Here is a 20,790-nt window from a genome sequence, read left to right on the forward strand (position 1 = left end):
CGGCCAGCTTCTGCTTGAGGCTGCGGTGCCAGCCAGCCCTTGCTGCCTGCCGGACTCCAGGAATCGCCCCGGGAGCTGTTGCGGGTTCCGCCGCCCCCGGGTGCCGATGCCGGTGCCGGGGCGCGGGTGCTGGGGCCGGGGCCGGGGGCGGGCGCGGTGCCCGAAGCGCGGCCGTCCCGCCCCGCGGGATGCCGGGGAGGGGTGTCCGCCGCACGTCACCGCCGCCTGCGATAAATGCCCGGCGGGGCGGGAGCCGTGGGGAGAAGCGTGGAGCGACTCGGGGCGGTGGTGGCGACTCGGAGGCGGGCGGGGGAGGCTGCGGCGGCGGCTGAGCTCGGCGGCAGCGCCGCGCCGCGGCTCCGCTGCTGGACACGTCCGCGCCCGCCGCGCCGCTCCCAGCGCCGCTCCGCCGCAGCCGGCGGGGCGAGGCCGTGCCCGCGCCCCCGGCCCGAGGCGGGCGTGGCGAGGAGGCGGCGGCGGAGCGAAGCTGGCTGCGGGGAGAGCAGGCAGCCGCCGCCGGAGCGGTAAGGGCACTGGCCGGGGGCAGCATCCTCCCCGCAGCATCCTCCCGCGGCGGCGGCAGGCCCGGCGGCCGGGGGCGCTCCGGCCGGGTCGGCTGCCCCGCCGAGAGCGGGGCCGGGCGCGGGCGGCGCGCTGGGGAGCGCTCGGCTCTGCCCGAGCGCCTCTTTGTGATTCCATCCCGGCCGCCGGGTCCGGTGTGGCCGGATTCGCGCGTCCTCGCCCAGGGAGAAGGAGCGACCTCGGCTTTGCTGCCTAAAGCACTCAGTCTTGTAGTAGGCGTTGTTAGAGTATCGCATTCTTGCATGTGGCGCTACTTTTTCTGCGAGTTTTCAGTGCTTTCCTTTGCTTGATGAGTAGAAAAACGCCGTCTCCCCCGTTTTCGAGTCCGAGTTGAATATCTTTAGTTTAATTAGGGTTTTGGAAATCGTAAAACAAAAGCTTTAATCAAGGTCATCTTTTGAAATGCGCTAAGAGGGGATTCTTTGTATCAAGTTAATTGTGGATTTCAGTTTACACTTTGGCAATGAGTGCAAGCCTTTAACCTTCTTTTGTTAAGTTCCAATACTGGAAGACCTTATCAACAGTCTAATCTTCATTGATGTCTGGCTCCTTTTAAGCAGATATGAAAAGCATGCTTTTTGCATGCAGGCACTGAAATGTGCATGTCAATGTAATATATAAAACCACTTGAACAAACAGAAGTTCATAAGGCTGAAGATAAGCTATCTTCCCAAATCAACAGTGTGCACTTTTAGAGTAAAAAATGCAGCATCCTGCTTTCTCCCCCTTGAACAACAGTTACAAAATCTGTATGAACTAAAGATTTTGTTGCTTAATGAGTCCATACAGGCCAGTCCTTCAGTCTACAAATTACATTACTCTCTCTTATGCATTTACAGCCAGCAAACCTGGAAGAAAGACTTTGTCTTGGAGCTAACTCCTGAGCATTTTGAGATCATTCATCATGAAGTATGTAGTACAGGAATGGCTCAGAGTAACTACCTTGCTATTCATAGCTCAAGCAGTTTCTCCAATGGTTCTTCCCAATGCCACGCTCTTAGAGGAACTTTTGGAAAAGTACATGGATGAAGATGGTGAGTGGTGGATCGCCAAGCAGAGAGGGAAAAGGGCTATCACAGACAGTGATATGCAAAGTATCTTGGATCTTCATAATAAATTACGGGGTCAGGTGTATCCACCAGCTTCCAATATGGAATATATGGTAAGGAAAAATGGATAGTGACATGCAGAAAAAAATGTTCTTAGAATAGTTGCTATCACTTTATAAAACAGCATACTTTCAGTCTTTGCTTGCTTGTTTTCTCATTTAAAGTACTTGTCACTTGTTTGTCTTTCTTTTTTTTGTACAGGTATGAACTGTGAGATAAAAATGCCTGTTTGTGGATTAAGTGTCATGCTCTACTTACATTAATGTGTTTAATCTCTCATAGCTCTGCTAAATTTAAGTGGCAGTTCCTCAGTGTTAGGGGCCAATTTCCAAAATTGCAGTACTCTATTGAGTTGATTGTAATTGTGGCCTAAAAGGTTAGCATCTGAGAAGAGTACTGAGCAATGAAATTTCAAGATAGCATGCATGTATTCTTTCCCATGCTTCTAGGTTGGATGGCATTTCTGAACAAAATGAGAATCTTACAACAAGAACGTCTTCTATTTAAGTTGGCACATGTTACTGGAGGGCTGTATATTTCTGTGTTCAAGTTAATAATATAATTTCTGTTGTTTTTTTTTTTTTTTTTCCTTAAGAAGCCTCTATATTTGGCCTATTATTAGTGGCAGTAAGTTCCATGTTTCTGAACTTTGTTTTTATGCCATAGTTCAAGGCTAATTCTATCTCTCCTTGCTAAGTAGATGAAATCAGGTAATTCGAGCTTTTAAGAAGTCTAGAGCTTTAACAAAAATGGGGAACTTTTCTTTTTTCTGCACCTTTTTCCTGTGTCCACATGGTATATTTTTGACTTATCTGTTCATGCACCAGAGAAAGAGTATTGGTATAGGTTGAGTTGTTTATATCAAATATTTTACAGATTTCTTGTCACTTTCCATGACAGAGGTTCATATTAACACATTTCCAGATAAAAATATCTTTCCTAGACTGGAGTGGTGTCTTTCAGGTTGGAGATCTGTTTGAACTGAGTATATATGGGTCCTGGAGAAGCCATGCTTGCTTAAACCATCAGTACAATCATAGGATGGTTTGGGTTGGAGCAGACCTTTAAATGTTCTTTAGTCCATCCCCCATTAAAGACAGTTTAACTTAAGTTTACCTATGTGAGTGTTATTGTATGTGAGTCGTCAGGAATGAAATCACAGGATATATTGCCACATATCATCTCCAAACAAAGGGATGATAATACCCGAAACCCCTTTAACCCATTCAGTTACAATTGTCTGCACATATTCATAAACTTTGTTTTCTGTTGCAACTTTTTCAGACCTTGCTGTAATAGAGGTTAACATTTTGTTCCCAGTCACTCAGGCCAGCTTTTTTCTGGAAAGCTCAAAAACAAGCTATTAAGGTTTTTTGTAAAAGAAGAAATGGGAAGACTGTTGCTTTCCCTTGTTAAAATACTGCAAGCCTTTTTCTTGAGATTCTCTGAAAGCATAGGTATTTGTAATTATGTGGCTTTTTCCATTCCTAATGCCATACTACATTTGCCTGTCTTATATATCTTGGAAAGGAGAATTTGGATATACTCACAGAAGTAAGGTTTTTGACAGTTTTATTCAAAGATTCCTCCAGCACTGCACACACTTGGGCTTAAACTCTGTGTTGGGTCTACATCTGGAACAAGTTTTTTTGGTTTTGTTGTTTTTTCTGTGCTCTCCAAGGATGCCTGAGCCAGAGAGTACAAGTAGCATGGAAAAACAATTACCCAGTTTTAACATCAAGGATGTTACTCAGAACAGGGTAGCAGCTTTCAAGAGAGTGGGATTCAATTTTGGCATAATATCCTAGGGAATGAGGGATTAGGATAGGCAGGGGTTTGAGACCTGTGAAAGGGTCTGTGTAAAGTGTGTGGTCAGAGGAATAGGTACCTGTGGAGGGTATGAGAAGGGTGTGGAGAGAGCCTGGGTGATCAAGCAGGTGTTGAGAAATCATTGTGATGGAGAGAAAGATTAACCATATCCATTCCTCAAATGCTCTAAGACCTGTGACTGTGATTTGGATCAGAAGTTTATGGAAGGAGGTTAAGAGCACAGACATTTGCTAAGAGAGGCTATTTGAAAAGTTTAAACTTGTTAGTAAGTGGGGAGGAAGATGGTATCTGGAGGAAGCAGGTGAGAGTTGATACTGGGAATGGGGACAGGAGGGCTCAGAAGACAGTGGGAACCACATGCTGCTTGAGCAGAACGAGGAAAGGACAGGACTGCTGATTGTTTACACATATATTTTTATGGTACTCTTAGAGATTTTCCTTTCAATGTCTTAACAAAGATAATTATTAGTGCTCCAGAAGAGGGAAACCATCCATCTAAATGCCTGATGTTTAGCAAGATAAATGAATGCAGCTGAAATACTTTTTGTCTACTTTTGGTGTCGTTTATTAATATAGACATGCTGGCAAACAGGTCTCCTGCTCTTGGCACACTCATGTCCCTGTAAACTGCCCTTTGTATTAGTAAACCCTCTCCTTGTGAATAGAGCTAGTTCTGCTTGAGGGAGTGAAGTTTTATGTCTCACCGAACCTGAATGGAGATGATCAAGGTCCAGGTGCCTCCCTGATAAACTTGTATCTCTATAAATGTGTGGTAGAGTTGAGAAATTTAAGATATCCAAGAGTGCTGGGAGAAGTATGTGGGGGCTGCATGCTCTCACTGCACTGTTAGGTTACCTGAGATGTTCCAGACTAAAAGGCAGCTCTGGCTGAAGTGCTTCTGTCCTACTCCTGCTGAAGGAATGCACCTGAGTTGATGATGAGACTGATCCAAGTACTTGAAGAATCAGTTTTAATTTTACAAAATGTATTTTAGGTTGTTTTTTTTTTTCATTCTGAGTCATGACACTATCTCCCTATGCAGCAGAATCAGATGAGTACCAGTGCTGATAAAAGAACATTGGAATGCATAACTGAGGAATGGGTGGGATTGAGAACCACATTGGGTAGGAGGTATTGGTTTTATTACTCACTTACAAAGTCCAGCTTTACCTTTGAGATAAGGCCTGCAGCATAAGACCTTGGTTCTATTAAAAACAAACCAAACCAAACCAAAAAAACCCAAAAAACCAACCAACCAAACAAAAAAAAACAAAACAAAACAAAAAACCCCAGCCAAAGAAAGCCAAAAAAAACCCCCCAAAAAAACCCAAGGAAAATGAAAAAGTTGCATGCATTACTGAGCTGTACACTCTTTCCATTAGCTTTGAAAAAGCAAGCATTACTGGCTGTCATAGTTCAGAGACCTAAAGTTGCAGTACAGGCAGATTCACAGCAGCTAGGTCTAATGAACAAAGTGTTCTCATGGTTGTCTGGCTGAACTTACTGTATGAATAGGTCATCTTCCCAAGTACTGTGGCTCTGGTGGTGAGCAGTAATGGATTCCTAAGATAAGAGGATAAGAATAAAGCATGTGAACTTCTGCAATGAAGCACCCCAGCTTCCAGCAAACAGCAGCTAAGGGACTTCCTCAATCTGCTCTTGTACTCTTTGCATCAGATGGAATACTCTCACATGAAATTTTCTTTATTAATCTGAAAGCTTCTGAGTCCACTTGTGTTTTTTGAATCCATGGCATCAATTTGCAAAGCTCTATAAATTTAATTATGTAGTGGGTGAAAAAGTAGATTTTTTTTTTCCTTTAAACTTCTTCTATTTGATGCCTTATTTTTCTTTATTGTGAGAAATAGTAATTTCCGCAGTGATCACAAGGCTTTCAGCTGAAGAATCCTAATTCCTTTACTTGAAAACTGTTCTATGTGAAAAGCTGTTCCATTTTGCAATGGTTGTCCTGTTTTCCTTTTAATGCAAAAGGGACAAACCAAACTGTGGATAGTTATGGCATACTGCAAATTGTTATACTTGTATCTATTTTCTTCACTTCCTAATAATTTCTAATATTCTTTTACTTTTTGACTTAGTGTCCTACAGCTGACATGTTTCATACAGCTATTCACAATGACTTCAAGATCTTTCTAATGTGCTAAGTCATTTACTACACCCTTGTGTATATATAGTTGGCTGTTATCTCCAGCAATGTCCTTATTACTTTGCATTCATTCACATTGAATGCTATAAATAATTTTGTTGTCCAATCACTTAGCATTAATGAGTCTCCTGTCTTTATCTTTTATTTTTCTTATCCTGTTTTTACCTATCTTAAATAGTGAACACTATATTGCATTCTCTTTTCTTGGGCTTTTTTGGAGAAGGTGTGCTGCAGAGACCATGGACACATCTTGCAGGGAATCTGAAAACTATTTTGTATTCTCAAATCCCTTCTCTGTCATTTATCACTTCTTCCTTTTCCTTATGATAGCTTAATTTTGTTTGTTATTTTTAAGTAACTTAGGAACTCTGTGGAAAACTTCACTGCATTTATATGTTGACACCTTCAAGGTGTAATATATGTGGGAGTAATTATCTGTTTATTTCATATTTTTTTAACTTGCCCTATAAAATCATTCCTATGGAAGTCAGTTTTTAGTCTGTGGTTTCTCAGGATCTTCTAGAAGCTTTTAAAAATATTATCAACCATGTGCTGGTTTTTGTTAATGTGGTAACAAGAGAGATAATGTACTGCGCAGTAATCAGAAGGTTAATGAGCAAGTTCTTCCAGGTTCTTGAAGGATATTGTTTGGTCCTGGCAATTTGATGCTGTCAGTGTTTTCAGTTTTGGCTCTTGTTTCTTAAGGCTGATTTGGATCCTCCACCTCACCTTCTGTCTCTTTTCCTGTATGGAAGAATTCTGGTGTGGGAATGTGCATAAGCTCCTCTGTAGGGAACAGTACTGCAAAAATTCATTAAACTCTTCTGCAGTGGCCTTATATGACCTTATGACTGCATGTTAGATCATTCTTTCCTAGACCTCCTCCTTCAAAGCTGAGAGAGTTTTTGGGTTGTTGACATTATGACTTAAATAGAAAAAGAAAAATCTTTTTTTGAGGTTATGATGAACTGTGTGTTATGAAAATGCATGGCAAATGCATGCTGTATATTTTTTATTTGGATTGCCTCCTTTTAAAGAAAGGTGTAAGGAACATTTTCTCTTTGCTGCACACATGAATTTAACAGCACTGGAAAGAGAGGAGAGAGGAATGAGATTTCCCTGCTCCCCCTCTAAAGCACCTGAGCAGAGCTTAGAGCATTGTGTCATGCTTTCAGCATGTCCCACCTGGGCTGTTGCCACCAGTGTGGCCTTCACACCATGTGTGCACTTGGGGTACATCCGTGTGGAAGAGACATACTGGAAACTATGGCCAAGGGCTGCTGGCCCTGTTCAGTCTGACCAGAGCAGGGGGGCTGTGGCTCTGCTGCCCTGCAGCGCTCAGGTGTCCTTGCCTGGCCCTCTGCTGTGCTGGAGCTGCCTGTGCCTGCCCAGCCTCTCTTGCCAAAGACCTATCCTTTAAGGAAAAAATGGGAACCATTGTGCTTTGATATAGGGTTTGTTGTGGATTCATGTGAAGTAGTTCTCTTATTCAGTTAGAAAGGGTTTGCTGCATATTAATAAATTCTTACTAGTTTGTAAAGGCTTAATAAAAAGGTAAAAAATTTCCTGAACTCCTAATATATATTGTTTTTTGAAGCATTAGTTGTCTATCATGAACTGAAATTGGGAAACATTTTTTCCCAATAATTTCATTGGTAACCTTGCACCTTATTAAATCTGAATATATTAATGAAAACTGATTTCCTTCGTGATTATTGCAGACAAGACTATAAAAATCATCATTATTATTTGGATAGTGGAAGTTGTTAATTCCTCTATATTCCAAACAGTTGTAGTTTGCAAAATAAAATAAATCACCAAGAATAATATTCACAAAAGTAATTTTGGTTAATGAATTTATATGCACTCTATTTTGAATCCTTCTTTTAGTATTCATTCCTTGATTTCATACATATTTTCCCAAAGAAAGAAGTCAAATGATTAATGTGAGATCCTCATTCCTTGCATGTGCCTTTGCTGTACTTAAAGAGTATTCAGGTTTCAGCTTGATAGATAGCAGAGCATTTCAACCTGGTATTTCTTGGCCCCAAGCCATGCACTGCATTTTGTAATTACTGTAATTGGAGACACCGGTGTCTTCTAGGGCAAGGAAGTCTTTGCTTATTTTGTTATCTCTAGTCTTTTGGCCAGATCCTGCCAATAAATACCAGGGATGGCATTGCAAAGCCCATAACTTGCTTCTATAAAGTTTTACTTTGGAAGACTTGTGAGGAAAGTACAAAGTTCTAGAGGTGCTTTTAAAACAGTTCAGATTAGAATATTTATTTGTGTATAGCTGTGCATATTTTGTTTGTAGCTGTACATATTTTGTGTATAGCTGTACCATATAGCTGTGTGGTTCTTCAGGAAAATTCTGGATGTGTATCTGGCAGCAGTGTTGAACCCATATTTTGTTCACAGAGGGGGGAAAAAGATATATTTTTTTCTTAGTTTAGTATAATGTTTGGTATAATATTTCTGTAGGTCTTTGAAAACCTTGGTAGTGATGTGTTGAAAGTGCTAATACCATATAATTCCTTTCAAAACCATGACTAATTCATGACTTCTATGAAGGACTTTATATTTTGGGAGGCTTGAAGACTTGCCTCCCTTTCAGTACCTTCAGGAAGACTTCAGAAGAAAAAAAAAATAGGAAATCTTGCTTATTCAGATTTTTTTTAAATTTTCCTGTAGGCAATCTTCTGTTATAGTTAAATAGAAACCATTGGACTTTGGATAAATATGAACCCACTAGTGCATAGAGCTCTTGCATAATAGTAAAAGATTATTCATGGCATCATAGGCATGAATAAGGGATCAAAATAGGGATCAAAATAGGGATCAAAATAAATTTTCTTGCTGTTTTGTGATGCATTTAGGTTTTACGATCAGTTTAATCAGGGAGTAGCAGCTCCTCTCTATGTGTATCTGTAAGCTCCAAGATGAGGTTTTATTTATTCTTGTAGTATCCCTAGGAGAACTGAAACAGCATTAGAAAACATAAAGGAAGACCTTCACCATGCATATTCATGTTTTGGTGAATTTTTCTGTTCTGAAGTGCCCTTTTAAATTTCCTAGACCTTTATGACAAAATATTTTGATGTCTCTGTTTAGTGCATCTTACCCATCTTGCCAAAACTCTTCAGGGATGCTTGATTAAAAACAATTCCTGTTCCTTTTGAGCAGAGGGCTTTGGTTTGTGGAATTGCCTAAGTGGCTGAAGAGCACTTTGGGTGCCAAGAACAGAGCAGCTCTATTCAGAGTGAACCTGCCCTCTTTCCCTCTGGTTTTCCACTTTTCTGCTTCACTTCAAAGATTGGTGGAAGTGCTTCAGCTCCTTTGCCTGTGCTCAAAGGCTACTGACTCTGCATCAAAGCACACAGTGACGTTGACTTATCCTCTTATTCTCCCTGGCAGTTTTAGCAAAGGATTGTGCAATGTGAAGTGGCCAAGGAAAAAAAGTGGTATGACTTCTATTGATGTAATGCCAACAACAACTAAGCAACTCCAAGTAAAGAAACTGAAAGTGGAAAGTAGCAAAAAGGCTCACTGTCTCAAAGTTTAAGGGAGCTCTCCCAAAATAAAATAATTAGCAACACAGGACAGACACTGTTCATCTTTTCCTTTTGAGAAGCTTTTTGTCCCCAAATTAAAGAAGATCATTAAATATTAATCAGTAGTAGCAGAATCTAAGCTAAAGTATAACATATGAACAGAACACAGAATGGATCAATGAAATCTATGAAAGTAGCTCCCTGAATAGTCCCTGTTGCCTGCCATTTTTATGATATTTGCCTCAGAATCTTCCTCAACTAATTTTTTTCTTTTTAATTGAGAAAAAAAAATATTTCCCAACATTATTTCATTGAAATGTTAGATATGAAGTTATCCTGTTCTATGTATATATAATCAGCCTTAGATTTGGTGTGAGTCACTATCATTAAAAAAGTGTGATTCAAGCAAAAGACTATCCTCTAGTAATATAAAGATGGATAAATTTCACTTTATTATGAAAGAAGATAACAGTTTCTTCAAATGAGGCTGTTAAATCCCAAATTTGGCTGCCTGATACATATCACAGTAGATTTGTCCTGAATTCCCTGTTGGATCTTCAAGTGGTCAGGGATTCCTTTAATACATTTTCCAATGTTTTTTTGAGATTTTATTTGAAAATATTTCTGAGAGTAATGCCAGGTCACAAATGATCAATGAATGCTTTCTGGCAGTAAGTTCAATTCACTTATGTCAAAACACAGTGGTCATCTTTTAAAAGCATTTAGTTTGACACATATTTGAGATACCACAGCTAATTCCTGTTCAAAGTCCAGGAAATTCTGTAACATGTCTAAAACTGCTGTATGAAAGCAATCAGTCACAGTGAGTTTAACCTGGTAATCACTACTAGGATTTGAGGTAAGGACCTGTGCTCTGGTCAGTTTGTGATTAGCTATACATATTCATGAATACTATTTGTAATGAATGTGTGCAATTCATAATTTGACAATGGACAAACTAGAGAAATTAACATCAGCTTTCATGCTGTTGCTTCTCTTCTATTCCTGTTAGAATATAGAAGTGAATGATTTTTAGTCATGTCCTCATCGACAGTCTCAATGCCCTCCTTTTAAAAAGCAGCAAAGAAAATGCACTGTTTCAGAACACCTTGGAAAGCTGAATATTCCAGCATGGTGTTTTTAACATGCTTAGAGTACACAGAGAATTAAACGTGATTAGTCATGTCTGCTGGTTCCTATTCCTGGTTTTACTTCTTCAACACAAGGAGCTCAAACACATGAAACTGTAATAAGGAGATACTTCTAAATATTGGTGCAATTTTTTCAGTGTTTGGGAACAATATTTTTGGCCATATACCACTTTCCTGTTTCCAGGCAAAAGCCACAGTTTTCCTGCTTTTTACTCTTTTCCAAGAGAGTAGCTGAAACCTCAAGGTCTATTCAGGGATCTCTGCCCAGTTTAAAGCTCTATAAACTCCAGGCTGCCACATGGTACCATGTAAGTTCCTTACATTTCGCTTCTAGCCAGGTAGTAGTTTTCCAGCAGAAAATGCCTGTCTTAACTTTCTTGGTAGAGGAAAGTTTGGCAATTTTAGCTATTCTTTCTTTGTACTTAAAAGAATATATCAGTACTAGTTAGTAGTGTTGGGTTTTTATTTTCAAAGAAATTTTGCCTGGTGTTTTTGCCTGAGTTTTTGTGGTCACTGCTGCATAAAGGACCTCAGGCTGTGGGGAGACCACATTTTTTTTCTGACTCAAATGACTGGAGGTAAGCATCTCAGTTGAGTGAAAATTATTTGCTTTTCAGATGTGCTAATTAATTATGATTAGTTTTCATGGACTTCCTTCAGTATTTTTGTACTGATGAAATTGTCTCACTGAAGCATGACTCAAAGACAAGCTGATGAAAACTGCCAATGCCTGTTCATCAAAAAGAGATAATGTCAAACCAATCCATTTTTACTCTTTTAATCACCCAGTAGTTAGGGAAGTAGTAGGTGCCATATTTTGACTCTGGAAAGTTCTTGATACTCTCTACCCTGATGTTTTTGTGAGAGAAAATTGTCAGAATCTCCTTTGAAACAGGCAGAAGATTGAAGGTGTTGGAGCCTCTTCTGTTTTGGTTGAACACTTATGACTTGTGTGAGCAAGGAGTACACCTGAAAACTGCAGTGTGTGTGTACATATACTTATACACACACACACACACATATATATATATATATATATATTCTGGGCACAGGATGGGATTGTTTTAAAGAGCATGATTAAAATTAGAACTTGAGAAGTAGAAGTAATGGCTGGGGATTAACATGCTGAAACTTAACTGCAAGGTATGGAATGAGGAAGAAATCAAACTGTTGAAGTACAAGGGATAAAATGTAGAGGTAAAACTGCAACATAGAGATGCAGGAGTTGCACTGACTTAAAAAATAATATGTGGCACCAATCTGTAAAGGGAGTTATCCGTGTGTGAAACTGATGGGAATTTGTCTGAAATGGAAATGTCCATTTCTGGTCTACCCATTCTAGAGACAATAAAAAAGATTAATAAGATTGATTATGAAGACAGAATATGTGATTTATGAGATGATTGAAGGAATGAAGCAGCTGAATTTGGTTAATCAGGGAAATAAATAAATAAATAAATGTAGTTACAGGAAAGAGAGAGATTTCTTTTTATGTGACAATAAATCATCAGCTAGCATTGCAGGGCAGGAGGTTTAGGTTGCATACCAAGGAGATCCTCTTTACTCTTACAGTCATAAAAATCCAGAGGGAAAAAAAAGTCAATATTATTCTGAAAGTACTGTTACTATTTTAAATTATAAAAATGTGGATAATACACATATATTTGGCTCAGTGGAAAAGGCTAGATAGACTACAGTCAGGATCAGTCTCTTGAAGTAATTTTTAAGTGTACCTTTCTGTTTTTCTCTGTTGGTGCCATGCAGGTCATTTCTAGTTTTCAACTGTATTTCTGGCATATTTGCTCATGGCATTTCTCATTCTATGTTTCATCTTTACTTTTTTTTTTCCTTCTCAGTGTCATTAGTCTTAATACAGTGGATTCCTTTAAAAAGTAAATAAATACCCATACTGTACCGTGGTATTTACTTTACCACTCTTTCCCTATATTTAGAATGTATACAGCAATGAGGTATTTATACTATGCCATGGTAAATGTTTACTTTCAGTGGTGCCCACTGTACTTACTTTTCCATCTTTACTGAGCTTGAAGTTTAGCTCTTCTTTAATTTCTGTATAGTCCCAGTCCATATGATTTTTTCTGCCTTCCAACATGTGAAAATATATCCAATTAAAATGTTACCTCTGTTGAGGGTTTTTTAAAAATTATTTTTGCTGGAAAATGTTTTTTGAGCTACTGGCCTTTGCAGTTCTGTTGCAATACTTTTTGGTGTAATAGGTGGACTCCTGCTGGTGCGCCTTGGATGAGAATGTACATTTTTGATTTAACACTCATGCAACACAAATGGTGGGATTCATCTCACAATGCTTTTGATGTCTGTGGTGTAGATGTCTGCATTTGGGCCAGTCCCCTTTAATAAGTAGAGAAAAATGAGAACCTCCAACACACAGTTTATCGCAGTTAAAAGTGGGTGGTTAAAATTATCTCCTTCTGTAGATGCTTATTTGTCTATGTAACTGCAAAAGTTATTTAGATAATTAGCTCAGATGTAGGTATCTGCTTTGAGGCTGTTTAAATTCAGGGTACATTAATCCCACCTCATGTAATTTGTTTGGCTGTTGATGAATTTTAATTTAAGATGTGGTAGTCTCACTGAAACAGCAGCTCCTCCAATAAGCAGGACATTGGTTTCAGTCCACACTGTACCTAAATCCTGTGTTGACACAGGTTAAATTCCAAAATTTGTAGTCCAGTATGTAAAGCTAAACTGGCTTTAGTTGTGGTTTATGTAAATGTGATATGGTGCAAACCAGAAGCAGTCATAAGATCCATATTTTCTGCAACATCCCTGCTGCAAAATGTGGTGCAATCTTCTGGGGTGGAAAAAGACTCAGCAGCTGGAGGCAGTAACTGCTGCTACAATTTAGTTTAACCTGCCCAGCTGGGTTTTGGCTTCAGACAGAGTAGTGTTTGAGAACATTTGTGAAACACTGATAGTGCCATATCTGTGTTTCTTTGATGGTGAACTAGTTTTAACAGGATACTGATGAAAGAAATGCCTGTGTTGACAACTGTTGTGGTGCCATTCAAGCAGATTTGTAGAGCAAAAGAATTGATGCTGAGAACCTGACATTCATGCTAATTGCATTTCAGGGTTTGTTTTTTTCTGCTTTGTCTCTCTGTGTGGAATGAATACCCATGAACAACTTCAAAGTGCACTCTAGCAGTGTTATGCAAAACAAAAGGAATAGTTTCAAGGAGGTTCATACTGCCAAGAAATTTGTGAAATTTTCAGTGTGTGCCTATCTCAATGTAGAAAGCCAACCCTGATGATGGTACCTTGTCCAAAAGATAAATCTCGTGGTAGTTTTCTGACAAAGTGAGCAATATTTTTTCTTGATAAACAAGTTGAATTACCTTGCATGTAGTATCAAATGATTCCCAGTCAAAGTGCTGGGAATCAGTTACCTTGATGAACTTCCATCTTCTTGTGCTCCCTTCAGTACCCTGCATTTACCAAGGAATTCTCATAGAGCAGTCATTGAAACCTGGTGACATCAGAGCATGGATGAGGGAACTGCTGGATGAGAAATAAGGTGCTGTGCACACCTGTTTTTCAAAAAATTATAGTCTCCCTTTTTATGGAAAGAAATTTCCTATATTTTTAATTAACAGCATTTGAAGACTTAATTCATCCTTTGGCAAACAAAGGATGTCTTGTCTATAGCTATGCAGAGATTTCTTTTCAACTTTACAATTTCTTTCAAAGAGTTAAGTTGTTTTAAAATGTCCTTAGTTTAAATCTGTAAAATACTGACTGTTTCTGAGTATTGTGGAAGAACTTCTTGAATTAAGCTTAAAGCTTAATTCAGGTCAGCTCTATATTTATTTCAGTAGCCAGATTTTAATATCACTAATGACATTGTGGTTAAAATTTGAGAAATGCTTACTTCTGGTAGGATGTAAAATAAATAGATTGCGGTGACTCTTCATATTCTTCCATTTTTATTCTGGCTTCTTTTAAAATCCCAAACACCTTGGCATTTTAAAGATCACTAATTAGTTTTGTATTTGAACTCATTAATTGTGTTATTTGATCTGAATGAACAATAAAACTTAGGTGTTTATCTTTGTTTGTATATGGAGATGCTTTCATTGTTTGAAACTCAAAGCTTGCCATCATGTAAGTGAAATAAGGGAATGCTATTAAAAGCACAAGAATAAAATTTGTATTCCATTAAAGAGGTATATTTTAAATACTTGGGGAGATTGTTTTACCTGTTTGTTTCATTTAGCCTACTTTGTGCATGAAATGCATTATATTTGGAACTAATCTGACAGGATTAGTATGAAAATACTTTAAAATAAACAGTCTTTTATCCTTAGAATTAATTAAGATGCACAGCTTTTCTTCATATAACTTCAATTAGAATAATTAGTTGAGGAAAGAAATTTGGATCTCTTATTTTAATTACTGAAAGAGAAGAACAAAATTCAAGGTAGTATCAAAAATGTAAAGTGGTTGGCTCCTTTCTGTTCTTGATCCCATGTCTGAAACATGTTGATAATTCAGTGGAAAATCTTCAGAATTCTTCAAATTCCACCTACATGTAACTGTAGAATTGGCCTTCAAAAATACCTGTAAGCTGTGATGTGGCATTGCAGTCTTACAGATTTCTTGTACAAGTTTTTAATTTGTTTCAGAAATTTCATACGAATTCATGTTACTAGCACCAGGGTATAATTTTTGCATTACTGGAGCAGTCAGATATAAATTAAAGACAGTTTGCCAAGTGGTTGCATCAGGGATTAGGATACCATTTATAGAATCACAGAATTGGTAAGGTTGGAAGGGACCACTGTGGGTCACCCGGTCCAACCTCCCTACTCAAGCAGGGTTATTCTAGATCACATGGCAAAGGACAGCATCCAGATGATTCTTGAATATCTCTGGTGAGGGGGACTGAGCAACATCTCTGGTCAACCTGTTCCAGTGCTCAGTCACCCATACAGTAAAGTTCTTTCTCAGGTTGGGGGAGCTTCCTATGCATCAGTTTCTGCCCATTGCCTCTTGTCCTATTCCCTGGCACTACCAAGAAGAGCCTGGCTCCGATCTCTTTGCACCCTCATACCTGGGGTTTTTCCTCCCCAGGTGCAGGACCCTGCATTTGCCTTGCAGAATTTCAGATGGTTCTTTTCTGCTTGTCTCTTCACTCTATCAGGATCCTTCTGAAGGGCTGCACAGCTCTCTGGGCTTTTGCTTGCTGCTCCCAGCTTTGTGTCATCAATGAAACTCCTGAGGAGACATCTGCCCCTTCATCCAAGTAATTCATAAAAAAGTTAAACAATATTTGGTCCATTATTAAACCCTGGGGTACATCACTAGAGACAGGCCTCCAAATAGACCCTGTGGCATTGATTACAACCCTGAGATCTGCTGCTCAGCCAGGTCTCAACTCGCCTCACTGTTCACTCAAGTCCGCAGTTCCTGAGTTTGACCATGAAGATGTTGTGTGAGACAGTGTAAAGAGCCTTGCTGAAGTCATGGTAGATGATATCCACTGCTCTCCCCTCATTCAGCCAGGTAGAGGGAAATCGAGTTGGTCAAGCATGATTAAACTTTTGTGAATCTGTGCTTACTACTCCTGATCACCTTGTCCTTCACATTGGTAGAGATGGCCACCAAAATGGGGCTCTCCATTCCTTTCAAGAGATTGAGGTGGGGCTGCCTCTGTGGCAATTTCCGGGGTCCTCATTCTTGTGCTTTTTTGAAGACTGGGGTGACATTTGCATTTTTTCAGTCCTCAGGCACCACTCTGATCTCCACAAGCTTTCAGACATGATTGTGAGCAGCCTCACTATTGTGTCTGCCAGGTCTCTCAGCACTTTTGGATGCATCCTGTTAGGGCCCATAAACTTGGTGATGTCAAGTTTGGGTAGATGTTCTCTGACCCAATCCTACTTGACAGAGGGAAAGTCTTCCTGCTATCATTCCATTACTCTGGTCTCCTAGATCAGAGATCCCTGAGCGCTGGTCTTGTCAGTGAGACCCAATGCAAAGAAGGTGTTCAGTAACTGCCTTTTCTGTGTCCTGCTACCACGGCCCCCCTCCATTTAGTAACAGGCCCACAGTATGCTTAGTTTTCCTTTGTTACTGATGTATTTGACAAGTCCTTTGTTCTGTCCTTGTCCTTGACCAGATTCTTGAAGGGCCTTGGCCTTCCTTCTTTCATTTTTATTTACTCTGACAACCCTGGCCTGACCCTGCTTCCATCTCCTGTGTATTTCCTGGCTATGGTTGAGTAATGACAGGAGCTCTTTATTCACCCACACAGGGCTCTTGCTCTCTTTGCCTGATTTCTTGCTCATCAGTATGCCTCATCCTTGAGTCTGGAGAAAACGGTCCTTGAATATCTTTCCCTCTTTTTATTAAAGATCATTATAGTGATCCTAGAGATTGGAAAACCTTTTCATTTCCACATTGGTTTGGATTTGTGTTTTATGGTTTCTGTCATGGTAGGTTTTGGAGGCACAAGTAATTATGACTTCTAGCACTTGTATCTCTTTTTTGTCTACTGGGTGTAGGAGATTAACAATGCTTTATTAATGTTTTTTCTTTGAAGTCTCTGGTAATCAAGAAAGTGACTAATCTCTAGGAAACTCTTTGGAACAGAGATATTTGGACATTCTTCCAGAATGTTTTATAAAATTTATATTCCTTAGTAGACAGGTGGGTTTTTGGTTTTTTTTTTTTTTTTAACTTTAACTTCTATTGAAACTTCTATTTTAACTTCTATTCCATTTCAGGAAGTGGAAGCTTTGATGAGAAAATGAGCCCATAGAACAATGAACATTGCACTTAACGAGTTCTTTCCCCCTGTAGTGGAATTTACACTTGACTGATTTTTTTTATATCTGAATATGTAACACTAATGATATTTACTCCATCACATCTCAAAATATACTTAAGTGATTAAATGAGAAGGAAACTAAGTTATATCTTGGTACTCATAAATGAAGCTGCTTCAAGTAAAGTGCATTATGATGAGGCCTAGAAAGTGGGAAGTGTGCTTATCTCTGGCTAGGTAAGGTAAAGGGAGTAAAGACAATATCTTATACTGTGGATGAAGGCAGAGAAATGGTTAAAGAAGATGGAATTTTTTTTCAAGACCATATCCAATTTCAACAGTACTTGGAGTGTGGATGTTCATCTGTCAGGAGGATTAACGATGAATTTCAGTTTTTCATCGAAAAGCTGTACTTTCAGAGTTCTGGATGGCTCTGTCATGCATAGCTTTCATCACTCTTTAAAGAAAATTTTGTTAAAGGTAATTACTTCACAGGTTTGAAGAGCTGATTCAGGCAACTACTATTGATTGCCTAGCTCTAAACTTAAAAAAAAGTATAATTATTTCAGTTAAAATAGCTGCATAAAATATTTTTAAATTTGTGTGGTGAGAAAAATAGAGCAATAGTACAATTCCTTTAACCGTGACTGATGTTTTAAAAGTGGAAAATGTGGGGGGATGCTTTACAAGAGAATATCTTCTGTCTTTCTGGAGGTGGTAAGAGCTATAAGAAATTGTAGCTAGCCTTGGAGGTAGGAAGGTCTAAAACTGAGCAAGTGCTGAAATTTTTGTTCTATCGTAAGTCTAATTTATTCTAAATTTGTATTTCAGAGTTCCGTTGGCAAAACCATTCTTAAAAGCAATTATTTGGGAAATATATTAACTTTATGACTCGTTCATCCTAAGAACTAAATCTACATATTATAAGATTTTGAGGTGACAATACAATATATGCAACAAAGACAAATTGTAGTGGCTTTTATTTTAAAATATTATGGTCTTGTGATTTTGTGGTAGAAGATGAAGCAACTCTACTACAGCCTATAAGAACAAAGTATTTATGTGGAGCAAGTGTGTTAATCATCATGTGTTTTTACAATGGGTACAATGGGGAGAACAACATTTTGTGGTGGTGTGACAACTAAAGGGAAGGGGAAAAAAATTATACAAACTGTCACTTCATGATTTAAGATTAGAATATTTATTTCTGGAGATTAAATGTTGTGGTTTATGACACAGAAATAATGGCCTAGGAGAGTGAGTGGAAAATTCATACAGTTTTCTAAAGTCAGTGGTCTTTGTATCCATAGGTAGGTTAAAAGATTTATTCTGTCATTACTATACTATTTGAGTATTTCTGTCAAAATAAATGTTGCATTTTGGGAGTCAAAATATACCCTGCAAATTGTTTACTTGCTGATAATATTAATAATACCACACAAAATCCAATCCAATACATTACAGATTTCTGAAGAAGAGAAGCAAGAACAGATATTCTAGGATTAAATTGAGTGAATAAAGTCTTTACATAATAATGGTCTTACATAACCAAGGACATACTTGTTTTTGATGAGTTATCTGATTAATAATTCGAAAACTGCATATCAAAATCCATAGAAAAATAAATTTTAGCATGCGGAATTTGTCTGTTATATTTGTGCAATCTTTGGCTGTGTTAATGAGTTTTCTGCCTTTTATCTATGCCAAAAATTAGTAGATACAATCTCCAGTGTCTGCATGGGAATTTGGATCTGGAAATACTGAATTAATGTTATTTTGATAGCATAGTCTCACTTAATGAAATTTAGTCTGAACATATGATGAAATACTTCAGGTTCTATCAACATGTTTTTCTTTCCTGGAGGCATTCTAGTTTCCTAAACTGAATGTTGGTATTAGTCAGGTATCTGAAAACTATTTCTGCAGCTATCAGGAAATCCCAAAAGTCAAGCAAAATTATGGATACTTTGCACTAGAGCGATGGACCACTTTGAGCAAACCCCAGCTTAGTGCAGTAAAAACTATTCTGCACTATATTCACAATATGGTATGACTTTTTTCAAGGAAAGTATGTCATAGTATGCTTTTGAAAGAAAGAAACTTGGATTTGCCTTTCAGCTACACGCTTATTCTTCCATCTCCCTTAAAGAATAAAAATTAAGGATTAACAACAATTCATAATCTTTTTTTTACTTCTTCTAAGCATGCCTCTTTACTATCATGAATGTCCCTTTTTTTGCTAACCTATCCATAAAATCAATGGATAACAGCCTTACTCTAGTTTTCATAATTTGCATTGGAATTGTGTATTATTTCAACAAAAGGTGGTTATAGAAAAGGAAGAGGAAATCTCATTCATTTCACATAAACTATTAGTTTAGAGGAAATAAAGTCTTGTTTGAAAGCAGGTTGGATAATACCCATTCATTTAAGAAAAATGCCCATTACTGAAAAACAATCTCACAGGACAAAAAATGCATGTAATTTAGCTTGGAAAGTTGAGCTAAGCCTTTCAGTTTCATATTTGTGCTTTATTCACTGCAGCATGGCTGCACGTGGTTTCTAAAGTGAATGCTGAGAAGGGCTTAAAACTTTTTTTTCTCTTAGTGAAAGCATTTTTCTTTCTTGTGAAATGCAAATGCAGCGTACATTTTTCAATTCTTACTTTTCAGTCTTCTGCCTCAGTAAAAGAAACTTCAAAAATTAAAAAAAAATAACAATTTTTCTTTTTTTTTTTAAAGAATAAGATACACACCAAATATTTTTAAGAAAATTTCCCTTTGTTTTCCTTTATATTTCAGACATGGGACACAGAACTGGAGAGATCTGCAGAGTCATGGGCTGAAACCTGTCTGTGGGAGCATGGACCAGCAAGCCTTCTTCCATCAATTGGACAAAATCTGGGGGCACACTGGGGAAGGTAGTTTAAGATACTATTTTGTGCAATATATGAGATTCTTAAAAATCTAACAAAATTTGCTTGTTAATAAAAGAAAAAAAATGGCAGAAGCTACAACTTCTGAATGATCTAATACACTGCTACTGGCTTTCCTAGGTACAGACCTCCAACATTTCATGTCCAAGCATGGTATGATGAAGTGAGAGATTTCACATATCCCCATCCTCATGAATGCAATCCATATTGTCCATATAGATGCTCTGGTCCTGTTTGTACACATTACACACAGGTATGTAGGAGTGCTTGATTTTAATCACCTATGGAAAAGAGTGGCAGAGACTTCCAGCTGGGTTGCTGTGTGACAGAGCACACTAAGCCTGCAGTACATTCCACAGCACAAATGCCCAAGAAGGGTTTGTTTAGACTCCAAGTTATGAGCCCTGGGTATCAATGACAAAGTAAGATTGTCATACAAATCTTTAGATTTCATCCTCATAAATATCAGCAGGATTGAGGAAAACTTAGCAGTAATACTCAGTTTAACACAATCCCCTGTGTTAAACTGAGTATTACGGCTCAGTGCATTTTGCATAATTTGGATAGCCCTTCCTATAATATGTTGAAGAAACAGATCATTAAAAAAAAAAAGTTTTCTTAGGTGAATTCCTCAGATCAAACAGTAGTCGTAAA

General features: G+C 38.4%; 1 protein-coding gene across 2 annotated transcripts in view; it reads left to right on the forward strand.

Moving 5' to 3' along the window:
- The first annotated feature begins 471 nt into the window (after window positions 1-471).
- CRISPLD1 (cysteine rich secretory protein LCCL domain containing 1) overlaps window positions 472-20,790 on the forward strand; it is a 38,170-nt gene continuing 17,851 nt past the window's right edge. For both annotated transcript variants that reach the window (XM_066547239.1, XM_066547229.1), the window contains exons 1-4: window positions 472-524; window positions 1,422-1,744; window positions 20,003-20,121; window positions 20,257-20,389. In XM_066547239.1, coding sequence (XP_066403336.1) covers window positions 1,487-1,744; window positions 20,003-20,121; window positions 20,257-20,389 — 510 coding nt within the window. In that variant the 5' untranslated portion in view covers window positions 472-524; window positions 1,422-1,486. The remainder of the gene's footprint in view (window positions 525-1,421; window positions 1,745-20,002; window positions 20,122-20,256; window positions 20,390-20,790) is intronic.

This window comes from Molothrus aeneus, chromosome 1, assembly GCF_037042795.1.
Source record: "Molothrus aeneus isolate 106 chromosome 1, BPBGC_Maene_1.0, whole genome shotgun sequence".
Taxonomy (NCBI): Eukaryota; Metazoa; Chordata; class Aves; order Passeriformes; family Icteridae; genus Molothrus; species Molothrus aeneus.